General features: G+C 39.1%; 1 protein-coding gene across 13 annotated transcripts in view; it reads right to left on the minus strand.

The window, feature by feature from the left end:
- Positions 1-14,666, minus strand: part of osbpl1a (oxysterol binding protein like 1A) — an 81,586-nt gene that overhangs the window by 2,562 nt on the left and 64,358 nt on the right. For 12 of the 13 annotated variants that reach the window (XM_018095055.2, XM_012965314.3, XM_012965313.3 and 9 more), the window contains 9 exons: positions 11,000-11,075; positions 9,935-10,069; positions 8,365-8,462; positions 7,828-8,010; positions 5,742-5,849; positions 5,569-5,658; positions 4,616-4,745; positions 1,307-1,423; positions 363-486 (listed from right to left, as the gene is read on the minus strand). In XM_018095055.2, coding sequence (XP_017950544.1) covers positions 363-486; positions 1,307-1,423; positions 4,616-4,745; positions 5,569-5,658; positions 5,742-5,849; positions 7,828-8,010; positions 8,365-8,462; positions 9,935-10,069; positions 11,000-11,075 — 1,061 coding nt within the window. The remainder of the gene's footprint in view (positions 1-362; positions 487-1,306; positions 1,424-4,615; positions 4,746-5,568; positions 5,659-5,741; positions 5,850-7,827; positions 8,011-8,364; positions 8,463-9,934; positions 10,070-10,999; positions 11,076-14,666) is intronic. The other variant, XM_018095057.2, reaches the window with a different exon arrangement.

Genomic DNA, 14,666 nt, shown 5'->3' on the forward strand with positions numbered 1-14,666 from the left:
TTGTTGCCCCAGGCACTGGACCTCCACTCGCCAATTGATTCATGCCAAGGGCAATCTGTGCTCCAGTGGGAGGGTTGGGGGGCTGCTACAACTAAACAAATCCTTAGAGCAGAACAGCACTGCAAGCATAGTCATGTCAAGTGACATTTATCATGAAGGGTCCTACTGACCCCGACAAACGCAGCAGTGGCTTGAACACTGGCAGACTGCAAAGAGTGTAAATGGAAAGATAAGGTTATAAAAAAAAATATTAAATCAAGCATTAATCTGCTATCTGCATACTGGGCGTCGAAGACCCTGGAAACTAAGCTAACAGCAGAAAAGATTGGCAAAGAATTTAAAAACAGGGCTCTGCATATTACCAATTTCTCCATTTTCCATAGCTCTTATATCTGGACGTAGTCGACAGTCTGTTTTAGGAATTGTACCTTCCATATCCTTATCAAACTCGTTTAAGGCTAGTGCAAAGTTGGTAAAATTGTACATCTGAAAGAGTTAAAAAATAAAGACAGTTACAAACTATTATAGTTGGATTAAACACAAACACAACATACAAACCAGGCACTTTTCAAGGGTAGCCCTGAATGACTCCACAACACTTGTTTTTGTTACTGTAACCAATCTACAAAAAAAACCCAGGTTAGGGAAGACAAGGTAGTTCTACTGAGTACGGACAAGCTGTGAACAGTTACGCAGCAAACAAATATCTGCTTTAATTAACTTTTTGATCACTGTACAAATTATTTTGCACCTTCAAAAGGGTTGTGTAAATCAAACAATCTGAAATGAAATCTATTTCAATTCCAGCAAAATGTGGAAACATCCAAAGGGTGGGTGGGGAAGTGAATTTAAGCAAGGCACTGTGCCACCCAGAATGGTCAATTCCTAAACCCAAGCATAATTGTGCATATGCCTGTGTGAATGAGCCAGCAAGGAGAAAAAGATATTATACAGAGGAATAAAATAGTGGGGATCCAAACACTAGTATCCAAAACACTACTTTTAATAGCAATTATATATACAAAAAACTTAATAACAAAAAAACATAACAAATTTGTAATTAATGTATATTGCAAGGCTGTTTAGAACTAGGTGTTCATTTATTTTCTTGGGTTGCAATGTCCTTTAAAGCAATAAAGAGGCAGAGAGTCTACCTTTTAAATGTCATATATTGGCGACGATTTCCCAATACCTTATTTATTATGTGGATTCAACACTGCTGCTGTAAGGGTGCATGGTGAGTAGGAGATAAACCCATAAACATATATTACATTGATGGTATTCACTACAGAAGAATATGGCTGACCTGTGCAGAATTAGGAGGTCTAGGTGCTATTCTCCACAACTGTGTGCTCCCTGGAATAACCTGTACACTTTCTGAATCAGGTAATGGCATTTCATCAGGTTCCTCTGCATTTCCAGCCTGTAAAATAGGTTTACATGTAAGTTCAGTCACATAACAAAAAAACACAACATCCAAATGTAGAACTGACATTATTAAAAAACAAAAACAAATGACCAAGTGTCCAAGTTTCTGAGAATTTGCAACCCATATTTTCATGGTTTAACACTTTCCCTGCTGGATTACATTGATCTTGTAGCACCATCTGTTGTCAGTAAACACGACACGTCATAGATCAAAGAAGGACCCAGAAATGTAAATTCTATGGTATCAGCAGTTAGATCTCTGACAGCCAGTGCTGTAGAATCTGCAACAGGTAAGCGGTTAAGCTTCAATTACTCAACTGAGTTTCATAGTAGTTGAGGCTGATTCTGACTGAAAGGGTGACAAAACATAAGGTGGCCATACACGTAGCAATTCCGATCTTTTGTGCGACCACTGGTTGGCCCCCTCCCTTCCCCCCAGCAGCCAATCAGCAGAACAATGGGAAGGTACAAGATAACAGGTTCACCTCTGCTCAAGGATTCAGCTGCCTAAGGGCTCTGGCACACGGGGGAGATTAGTCGCCCGCGATTAACTCCCTGTTCGCGGGCGACTAATCTCCCCCGTGTGCCAGAGCCCTAAACTGATAGTGCCTCCATGGGCAAATAGCACTGCTGGTACTGTCCTGAATTTTAGTGAGTGGTAGCCAGGCAAAACTGTCAATACAGCCTCCCAATAATTTAGAGTGACTTCAGGTGTTTCTTTCCAGCAAAATATACTGTCTCATAATGGCCCCATGTGCCATTAAACTCAATTAGCTAGTACAGTAAAGGATAGATAGATATATACACACAGTATGCATGTATATTATGTATTATAATGGTACAATAACTTATATCTGTCCAATGTATGGAACCCACTTATTGTACAGCGCTGCAGAATATGTTGGCGCTTTATAAATAAATGTTAATAATAATAATAATAATATCAGGGATCCCCAACCTTTCTTTTTTTAGTCCCAAATACAATGAAAGACAATGACACTCCAGATCCCCTTATCCTTCTAAAAAGCAGGTTTTCTGAAGGCTGGAGAAGATTTTTTAGCATTGTAGAGTCCAGAATAATTTCAGAAATTGTTTGCACTAAAGGTGCTCACAAGCCCCAGCTAATGGCAGGCATAAGAATAGCACCCAAGCAGAAGAAACCCTGTTTAGCTCCTATGGGATCTATGGGATTTTGGTGGTATTTACAGTACACTGAGTAGGAGAAACAATAGTTTATCTAAAAGCATTTATATTGTGTAGCGCTGGCTCCTTCTGAAAGCTCAGAATCGGGCACAATGCACTGGGATGGCGCCTACACACCAATATTGCAACTAGAAAATAGATTTGTTGGTCCAAGAATAACATTTGAAATTTCAAAGTGAATTATTTGCTGTGTGAAAAGTACACAAAAAAATGACAATCTCTATAAGGTTTATTTGTAAACAGTTCACTATAGCATAACCATGTGAATAACACTTATTTCTAAGGTTATTTTTTTATTTCAGAAGCCCTGAAAGCATGATTAAAGCTCAAGAAAAACACTGCTTCGGTATTCTTTTTACTGTGCAATCAGGATCTGGCAGCCTATTTGTGTTTTATGATTCTCTTATAGTTAATTATAAAAAATACTCTGGTTCCAGCCTCCGATATTATCATATACTCAATACTTATTTGAATACCCTTTCAAGGATTTCAAGGAGAGCCTCTCAATGTCACATATAGTATCAGGTTCATGGTATTGTACCAGCCAATTCACTTAATAATTTATAGGAATGAACAAAGGCTATATATTTAACAGTATCCTCTTGGAGACTATGTATTCAATGTATGGTTCAATTAAATCAGTCCTGTGAAGTACCTTACACCCAGATCCTCTTTTCCTAATAAAATTACTCAACATTACTGCCAGAAAGCTAGAGTACACCTTTATTATCCTTATCATACATATTTACATGTCTGGAAGCAGGCTTATTTCATTTGCGTTCAGTAATTTTTCTAGTTTTAACACAAGGGGTATATTTCTTACATCAACGGTGATGCTGCCCATAGCCACAAATCAGCAATTAGAAATGAACCGTCATCTACAAGTTAGAAAACAAAAGCAAAGAAATGAACCGGCTTACATACTATAATAAATATGCCCCTTGTGTTAAGTCTATCAAAAAAGCAACAATGAACTCTAGGCAACCAGATTGTGTGTGTCACAGAGTAGTTGAACTCTACTACCTAATGTGGTGGGCTAATAGCCCAGACTGCTCCTGAATCTTTTTTTACCCACACACCGCATATTAAACTCCATCATTTTATGGAAATATTCTAAAAGGTATAGCTCACAGGTACACAAGCAACCAAGCTTGAATGACCGAGATGAATAGGGGAGGGGGTGAATAGAAAGAGAAGTAATAAGTAACAGCAATAAAATGATCTCACAGATCAAGTTTTTTTTCTAAAGTTCATTTTAAAGGACATGTAAAGCCTACATTTGCCTACAATGTATATCAGTTGGACATGTCTCCAAATGGCATCATTTGTACTACATATATCCCCTCCGCTTGCCAGCACCATCATATTTTTCTAAGGCAAATAGCAGCTTTCACCTGGTGGCCATATTTTTCCTCTGATACATAATGATATACATTTAAATTTGCAAACAGCATAAATGCTGTTTTCAGCATACATTTCATCAAGAATGCAGGCTTACACAGGCAGAACTGTCTTTGATAAAAGTTCTGCTTTGTTTGAGCTGAGCTCAGGAGAGGAGGTTAGTAGAAAAAAACTGAAGTAGACAGCTAGAGCTGAGCTTCTATAGGAACCAGCAATGCCATCTTTTCACTGGCTGCTAGACTGGAGAGCGAGTAATCTGAGTTTAGAACAACTGAGCATGCCCACAAGCCAACACCCAAAGCAAATTCCTGAGGGTGGGGTCTGAGTGGGTTCCAGGAGGAGAAGGTGATCTAAGTGATTAAGGAGATGTTGCAGCCTTATTATTAACCAGTGTTGCAGGTATTGAAAGATTTTAAAGAGGCTATTTACATGCCTTAAAGGTGATCTACTACTGCAGACTACATAATAAATGTTCAGGAAGTCAGCAGTTTAGCATAAATAGCATTTATAAATTTATACATGCAGTGATGCAATGGTAAGCAACTTTTTTTTAAATCTGCTGTGGGCATAGATAAATAGTTACCTGTTTTACCTTTACCTGTTTTTCTTCTACCTCTTTCTTGTCATTCTTTTTAAATGCATCAAATGTAGCTGGATCTGTGGTATACAAGCATTCTGTCCACTTCCCATACAGGGAACACAGCTTCTTTTTGCTGTACAAAATAATTGAAAGCACAAATGACAATGATAAAGTGTATATTCCATCTCATGTTTCACTGCAGTATAAGAGAATTGAAGACTAGAGGGGCTGGCCAGGAAAATGGGTGCTTGAAATCATGATCCTACATGTACTTATTATCGGAACAGTTCAGCGTAAAAATGAAACTGGGTATAGAGCCTGTGCAAAATAGAAATTGTTTTCAATATAGGTATTTAGCAAAAAATGCAATTTATAAAGGCTAGTGTGAACACATGCCTAACATAACAGTCAGAAAATGATAGACATCCACTCACTCCAGGCTTTTTAGATGCCATTTTTGGCTAACTACTGTATATCAGAAACTTTTTTTAAAACTTTGCACAGCCTATCCATTTACCCAGTATTATATTTACACTGAACGATTGCTTTAAAGCTCTTGAATATCTATTGAATATTGCCATTTTTCTTCAGTAATACTATCCACTTAAGAAGTGTCTAACTCAAGGATGCCCAATGTGTGGCAGATCAGCTTTTGCAAATCTCACAACTACTGGCTGGTAGAGTATGCAGAAAGCCATGTAATACAGCACCCTAGGTTACTGGTCAAAGCCTCCATATATCCTCAAACATATGGTTTCCAGACACAGCAGTAACAAGAGGAAATGCATTAAATGCTGGGCTTCCAAGTAACATTTCTTTCTCTTCAGTTTACTGGAGCAAGTACCAATATGTTCTTCTAGTCTGCAGTTTATTTTTTGGATGTACCAAGCACCTTTAACATATGTGCACCCTTCAAGGGGTTAATTCCACTCTATTTACACATATATAATTGTTACCTTTTATCTTGAATGTATCCTTCCACTTTGTGCAGTTCTTTATCGAAAAGCCTTGATGGCTTAAAGTTTAAAATGCACTTTTCCCCAGTTCTGGAAAAAAAAATATATAATAATTTTACTTCTGAAGGAATTTCAGCCTAAAGCCCCATAAGAATCCATCCCCTAGCACTTACTTGTGATTGGTTATCTCCATATTGCCATACTGCTCTATCCAGAGTTTGCCCACTATTATATTATGTACACAGCAAGTAGGATTTGTCCATGTGTAGGCTTCCTTATGTCTGCAAAATACAAATAAACAATATAAAGCACTGTAATATATTGCTTAAAATTAAACCTACATATACCGTATATACTCAAGTAAAAGCCGATACGAATATAAGCTGAGGTACCTAATTTTACCTAAGGAAACTGGAAAAACGTATTAACTCGAGTATAAGCCTAGGGTGGGAAATGCAGCTGCTACTGCTAAGTTTCAATAATCAAATTATTTAATAAAAGGACACTCAGAAGTGCTCACATGACTACCATATTAATAAACACAAGGCATGGGTTGGAAAATGAGGCGCATTCAACATAAGATAACCACATGCAAGGTTGTACAGGTTAATATCTCAATCTAATTGCTACATTTTTTTAATCCTATAATTTTTTTCTTTTTAGGAAAAAATTGCATGAGCCTGAGGAAAAAACTAACATTGCTCTATGTTGCCATCTTACCTTTCCCTGGCCCAAATTTAAGCTTGCATATTTACAGTAGCGTAAAATCCTAGTTCTGTCAAGTGATGTCTGGTGAGAGGTAAGCAGTATGGTGCTTTGTTAGTTTTTCCCCAGGCCAATGCGGAAAATAATGGGCTGCACTCTGCACCATGTCCCAGATAATGCAGCATAAGATACAGAGTTCGGCACTTTCAAATGCAAGGGAACCCTGTAACATCCAACTTGGGGCTCCCCAGCACCTTGCTTCCCCCAAGTTCGTTTGTCATTCACCTGTTCCAGTTTAGGCCCACACACCACATTTCGAGCATGCACCCCCAGTGCACTGCCAAAGCACTGCCGCACGTCCCTGCCCGGGCACTGCAGGACTAGAGCAGGGGTTTAGAGTAATGACACACAAGGAGATTTGTCATGTGCTGATTCCAGAGGGCAAAACACTTAAAATTACCCTGTGTGCCATTTACATAGTACATTTTACATTATTATATATTACAAAAAAACCTATTTGATACAGTGAAAGCTGCCACTTTGGTATCAGGAGAGAGGGGGGTTGTGCTGGGGTGCAAATAACCTTTGCCTTGGGTGCTAAAGCTCCTTGGATTGGCTCCGAGAATATGCCTAACTGGTGTAGCAGTGCAAAGTATTGTTACCTGTAACTTGTATGACCAATATTTTTTAACTGCGGGCCTCTTAGTCTGGATCATTAACTCTAAAAACTCCATTTTATGGCTTGCAGACAAGCAGCACCTTTAGGGCCAGTCTGACAGCAGTAGCGGAGGAGGTGGGGGATCAGGTAACAGCACAACTCCCTCTGTGAAAGGCAATAACCTGTAACGTTGTCCTACCGGCTTGAGTGCGCCGCGCAACCCCCCCCCCCCCCCCCGTGCATCAGCCAAGCATGCAAGGCACACGTCGCACCTCGCACCCCAAGCATTCACACACGGCACACGTTGCGCCTCGCACCCCCCCAAGTGCAGTTACAGATTATTGCCTTTCACAGAGGGAGTTGTGCTGTTACCTGTTCCCCCACCTCCTCCACTACTGCTGTCAGACTGGCCCTAAAGGTGCTGCTTGTCTGCAAGCCATAAAACGGAGTCTGGTAGGACGACGCTACTGTGTAAGCTGATTCTGACATCATTGTTGCTCGGGCGCCGGAGGAAGAGTAGTCCTGCAGTGCCCTTACTAGTTGACTTGAGTATAAGCCGAGGATTTCTTTTTTTAGCACATTTTGAGTGCTGGAAAACTCGGCTTATACTCGAGTATATACGGTACCTCTTCATTATAATTATTTTAGGGCTTTCAAATTGAAGTCTTTACTTTTTTTTACCTGCGAGTAAATGCTAAAGTACAGATCAGGGTCTGTGGAACCGGCTAAGGCTGAAGAAGTTTTCCGGCCGAATGGCTAAAATAGTACTGATCCTTACTAGGACCCAATCACTTTAGACCAAAAAGCCCATAAGGTATACAGTCCCCTAACAATGCCCTCACCCTTAAAAGTGACTGGGTTTGCAACTCAAAACACTGAAATACATTATGACTCACTTGAGAAGCTCCAGAGTAATAATTCCTTTTGGTTCAGCTTCCACACTCTTACCCCAGAACTTGAGTTTAGGGTAAATGGACCCGTGAAACACAAAGTCATTGTTTATTCCCTCTGCATGGAACGCACTGACAGGAGGGTGGTGGCTAACTTGTTCTGATATTAATCTGAATCCAAGATCCTCCCTAAAGGAAAGAATTATAGCAAGCATTATCCAAAAGTCAGTATGTAAGATTATGCATATCTCAAGCATTTTTCTGAACAATTGTGGCCACTGGAGTGAATGAAGCCCTTATTCTGTACCAATTGTATGGATAGAAGAAATGATTTAAATGTAAAATTATGAGAAACTAAAGATACACAAACTCTTCAATTTAAACTTACAATGAGAGAAGAACTTGCTCATGGATAAAAACTGAACTCCTTACTGGGGCTCACTATTACCAAATATATCACATAATAACTTTAGAAAAGTAACATATTATCACTATACATAAAATGCACATTGTTACATTGTACTTCTGGCTTCAATGTCCTACCGAACTAATTCATATGTTTCGCCAAGAAGTGGATTGAATGGTTTGCCAGTTCGCTCCCACTGTGAAGCAACCGCTGACACTGCAAAAGCAGCTACGCACTGCAAGACAAACAGAAAGCAAACAGTTATGACTCTGTATTGAACAGAATGCCTACAGCAAGTCCAATGTATCACTTGAAACTCTGCCACTGCTGGTACTGGTTTGGCTCAGTGGAAGGTCTAATTTCCAGCTATAACCCCCATGAAGCATATATACGTAAATGTACATGATTCTATTGCTTTTAATACAGATATGGAATACATTATCTGAAAACCTGTTATCCAGAGAGTTCTGAATTATGGGAAGGCCATCTCCCATAGGCTCTATTATTAGCAAATAATTCTAATTTTTAACAATGATTTCCTCTCTGCAATAATAAAACAGTATTTGGTCCCAACTAAGATATAATTTATGCTTATTGGAGGCATGGCATTCCTGGTGGGTTTAATTCTTGTTTAAATTATTTTTCAGTAGACTTAAAGGACAAATCAATGCAAAAAATAATTTTTTGCCTAATAGAAGCAAATAATTCCAAGTGATGAAACTGAGAAACTTGAGATGCCTTCATATTTAGAGCAAAATGAGGACATGAAAAGTTTGGTTTTCTGTATCTTACCTCCACCACAACTGAAGTCTACTAAAAAACATTTAAACGAACCTAATAGGGTTGCTTTATACCAACAATTAAAGGGTAATCAGACAGTTTTATTAATAACACTCAGTTAAAGGGAAATTAATTAGTGACTGGCCAGTCTACTACAATCAATATTTAAATTGAAACTTAAAAGGACAATTCAAATGGTCTTAAATTTTAGATATAGTCTGACCAGTCACTAATTAATATATTTCTCAGGTATCGGACCCCTTATCCGGAAACCCGTTATCCAGAAAGCTCCGAATTACGGAATGCCCGTCTCCCATAGACTCCATTTTAATCAAATAATTCAGAATTTTAAAACTGATTTCCTTTTTCTACGTAGAAATAAAACAGTACCTTGTAATTGATTCCAACTAAGATATAATTAATCCTTATTGGATGCAAAACAATCCTATTGGGTTTAATTAATGTTTTATTGATTTTTTAGTAGACTTAAGGTATGGAGATCCAAATTACGGAAAGACCCCTTATCCGGAATACCCTTGGTCCCGAGCATTCTGGATAATGGGTCCTATACCTGTACTATTATTTAAGGAGAAGGAAAGCTACTGGGGCAGTTTATTCCCAACAGACTAGCCACAATAGTACAAGCTAGAACGCTATATTTAATCTGTAGAATGCTTTTCCATGCCTGAGTAAACAGCCCTAGAAGTTCCCTCTGTTTAAGGAAGCAGCTGCCATATTAGCTTGGTGTGATGTAACTTCCTGCCTGAGTGTTATTACTTTGTACACATATTTACAAAACAAGGTAATAGCATATAGGCATTCATAACAGTGCACTGATTGTCAGTAGAAATATCTCCTGCTCTATGTGAACAGAGAGCTTTAGAATTATAATTCACATCACTTGTGGGTGCTGCCTGGATACATCACCTGCATTCGCTCCACTGTATCAGAGCACTGGTTTGCCTTGTGGATGAGATACGTATGTTCCATATATTCAGAGAGGCGTTGTAGAAAGCTTAGTGGCTCATTAAAAATAACAGGCATTGTGATTTTCGACAATTCCTGTTTTGAAAAAGATAATTAATGACATGGGGAAAAAAAACACATTACAGGTAGATAAATAAACTTGATGGCAAGAATTTTAAATGTAAAATATTTAGTTTAAATTAGCAGGAATTATCTTTCACTGAATCCCTGTCCTGAAAAGAAATTAATTGTGTATTTTATTGAAAAAAAATGTTTGCATTTGGGCATTTATTCAAAATAGTGGGAGCTGCCATGTTTTATCCACTTTCTCTGTATAACTGTCTAAGCACTTTGTGTGTACCACAATTTCTGTTGTGTGGGCTGGACTGACAATTCAGAGGATCACTAACTAGGTGTCTTTCTCTAGTTCTCCATGAACAATGTCATAGCCAAGGCTGATTTACGTATATGACTAACCAGGGCTGACATCAGAAACATTGAGACCCTGTTATTTATCTTTCCCCTCTTCCCCCCTGAAGACAAGCATGTAGTACCAGTATTTTTGGACATGCCCATTGTGTGCACAACACACAAATGATCAACTAGTAGGTAGGTAGGTTTTTCTAGGACAAAAGTTTGAACTTGATGGATGAGTATTTTTGTAACATCAACTACTATAATACAAATTCACATACCACATTACTGATAAGCAGGGGTGTAACCACAGAGGATCAGACCCTGCAACTGTTGTGGGGCCCAGGAACTATAAGTGGCACCATGGAACATTTAGTAATAAGAAAGAATTAATGTAGGCAACAGCTCACAGTAAATAGATAATAATGAATTCCCATTAATTAAAAAGCTAATAACTAAGTCAGTCAGTCATTTCCTTGGGGGGGGGGGGATTGGTGGAGTTTGCCCTAAATTCAAACCCTACACTTTTGACTTCTCCTGTCAGACTGTATCCTGTAGAAAACTTTCTCCAATGAAACAAAGAAAAATGTATATAAAGCCATTTGTGCTTACCATTCCAATGCATTTTCTTAAAATACTCCAAATACTGAAATCATTTCGGGAAAACATTGGGGAGGGCAAGCTTGTTCTACAAAAAGAAATAAACATTGTCAGGCTTAATCACAATGATCATTATACACAAAATGTATATAGAGAACAGTCCTAAACAATATCTAAATTTTAAAGGCAAAAATAAATGAAGTGCAACTATATTCACCAGAGGCCCAGACAACATGAAACGAAACATGGCAAGCTTGAGGTTTTGAATTAAGAATACAAATTATTTTTATGACTTACACTTCACTTGGCTTTCCATGTGCGCTATTTACTAACAAGAAAAAAATCCACATGGGAGTATTATAGCTGGCAGCCAACAAACTGATCAAAGCTGACCTTAAAGGAACAGTAACACCAAAAAAGGAAAGTGTATAAAAGTAACTAAACTATAATGTGCTGCTGCCCTGCACTGGTTAAAGTTGTGTGTTTACTTTAGAAAGTCTACTATAATTTATATAAATAAGCTGCTATGTAGCCATGGAGGCAGCCATTCAAAGGAGAAAGGCACAGGCACATAGCAGATAACAGATAAAACACTTATCTGTTATCTGCTATGTAACCTGTGCCTTTTCTCCTTTTTTCCAGCTTGAATGGCTGCCCCCGTGGCTACACAGCAGCTTATTATATAAATTATAGTAGTGTTACTGTAGCAAACACACCAGTTTTACCAGTGCAGGGCAACAGTGCATTATATTTTTATTACTTTAAAGCTCTTTCATTTTTTGGTGTTACTGTTCCTTTAATGTGCCTAAAACTGCACTAACTGTCATAGCGCTCAGGTGCAAAGCTCTGCAGGGAAACGACACTACTGTTGTAGCAGAGATTTCTCTGTAAAGCGGTATTGTAAATTGCAGCGACACTGCATCCCACCAACCAGAGGTTGATATTGTACATCTGCCCATCAAACAGGAAATAATGTTTTTGTGCAAATTTGTGCAAACATTAGAGGAAGATTACATCAGAATCATTTTCAGCGTGTCTATGGATATTAGTATCAGTCAGGATTAGCAGTCTGACAGTAATGCAGGCTTAACAAGACTCTATAATATGCTGAGTGCCCCCACCTCATTTCACCATTTGCTTTTTCTGTTTTGTGAAAATGCATAGAAAGCACAAAGAGTTAGTAAGTGATAGGTTTAACATAATAATAGGATGAAAAAGTTTCTATAGCATACTAAAACAGTTGGCCAACAAATATATTTGTTAAAATGTTTTTTGTCTATTGTTATATTTTAATATATTTATTACTGTTTTAAGCTTGCTTTCTGCTCCTGTGATTTAAAGTTTGGGCACTTGAGCCAATGTTCTCTTGGGAGAGCTGCAGCCATCGCAACTGCCTTTCCTTTCTGACACAGCTTTTCATTACAGTGAATGAGAGATGCCCAGTGTATAGCAGACACTGGCAGTGTCAGTTAGGAATGCTCACTTCTGGTGAGCCAAACAATGGCTTCAAATAACAAAGGTGCTGTTGAGGATGCCATGCCTGATCCTTTATTGCTAAAAATATTATCACTCATTGAATAAGGAACAATATACAGTGTTTCTTTTCCCTAAGTTTCTAGATCAATGACAAACAAACACGTTACTATTGTTTGATAGATCCATCTACCAGCCTTTGGATTTGTGCTTCAGTATCCCTGTCACCTGTTCTTGAACCTAAGGGCTCTGGCACACGGGGAAATTAGTCACCCGCGACAAAAAGCCTTGCGAGTCTTTTTCGGCGATTTTGGGAAATCGCGCCGCCGCATGTGCCATCCCGCCGGCGACTTACATGTTCGCCGGTGGGATGGCGGGTCATGGCAACTCGGGGAGATTAGTCGCCCGCGAACAGGGAGTTTTGTCGCGGGCGACTAATTTCCCCGTGTGCCAGAGCCCTAAATCTATCTTAGCAGCCACTGAAGAGAAAATCAGTCCTGTTTGCAGATAACCAATTAAGGTTTTAACAGTGTAATGCTTAACACATCCCTAAGTTTCAACAGTTTCTCCTTAGAGTTCGGCTATTTAATGTTGTTTTTCTGTTTATTGCAAATTTCTGTTTAAGGGTGAAGACACACTGGGCTACTAGCAGCAGCTACTAAACGCCAGAAAATACCTTTCCAGAGACAATACTGAGAGTTACCTCTGCTAAAACACACGTAGAGAAAATTATCAGCAAATGATCATCATTGTCTATTTTAGTAGCCATGACAAAGAGCTGTTACTAGTAGCTCTGTATGTCTTCACCCTTAAGGGCGGTGGCAGACGGGAAGATTAGTCACCCACGACAAATCTCCCTTGTCATGGGCGACTAATCTCCCCGATATGCCATCCCACCGGCTTCAATGTAAATCGCCAGTGGGATGGCATATGCTGCGCCGCGATTTCCCGAAATCGTGGAAGTTGCCTTGAGAAATCCCAGCATATGCCATCCCACTGGCGATTTACATTGAAGCCGGTGGGATGGCATATTGGGAACATTAGTCACCCGCGACAAGGGAGATTTGTCGTGGGCGACTAAACTCCCCATCTACCACGGCCCTAAGAAGTATATATAGATCCTAGAAATAGCTGAGATAAAAAGGTTCATTGAGTAGCACAAGCACAATATGTGAAAGAGCACTCAAGGTTACCCACAGAGTATGTTACATCAACTGACTTTACCTAATAAATGTGCAAAGTATAGAATGTATGGACCCCAGTTGTTGAATTAACACCAAACTTGTGGAGGATTTAATTTCAAGGCTCTCTTTGACTTGTACTCTAATGCCATTTTCAGGACCGCCCACATTGACATGTTTGAAATTGTGTTTTGCACCCCCTTGTTGATACAAGCAAGCAGAACCAGAACTTGAACGCAACTAACAAAGTGCACAAGCTGCACAACACACTAATTAGTGCTATTACAACAAAGATTTAAGTGTGCTTTTTTTTACTGAAAGCCATACAAACTGATGTGTAATTGGCATGTGTAATTGGCATATCTAATCAATGGCATATGGCATATGGCATAAAATGAAACACAATTTTTATCAAAGTCAATAGTGTTCCTGTACACCACATTGCACCATGTATCATAAACTTATTCAGAGTGGTCCTCTGAGCACTTTTACAGTTTACTTAACAGCCCTCTTTGAAGGCCTAAAGTGTCAGGGACTAATGTTCTATGCACTTTCTGGATTCAGATAACCCTAGGGTTGTTGACTCCCAGTTAAGCCAAAAGCCTGGTATAAGCAGTCTAAAAATGCTAATTGCTCTAAAACGGTTAGATGAGCTCAGATATGCACCCTAACCAGGTTTATATTAGTTCATTTTTTAATTTGGATCCCCTTTAACACGGACAGAATAACACTCCTATTTGTGCCTGTAAGCTACCCTTTCACATAGACTGGAAACCCTAAAGGACAGGTACCTCCATTCTTGTATCAGAATCTTTGGAATGGTGTATATTTACTTCACTTTAATTGTCCCTGTCCCTATTATTGTACTGAAGGGCTGCCATGAAAATTCACGTGGCACCATATTGCCTAATTAGCAGTGTCCTCCCTGGAGGGGGCCCTAGTTACTAGCATAGACGTAGCCCCCCTGGGTGGTGGCTCAAGCTAACTAAGCACAATAAGGCCCTGAGGGAATAAAAAAGACCAAC

This window comes from Xenopus tropicalis, chromosome 6 (assembly GCF_000004195.4).
Source record: "Xenopus tropicalis strain Nigerian chromosome 6, UCB_Xtro_10.0, whole genome shotgun sequence".
Lineage (NCBI taxonomy): Eukaryota > Metazoa > Chordata > Amphibia > Anura > Pipidae > Xenopus > Xenopus tropicalis.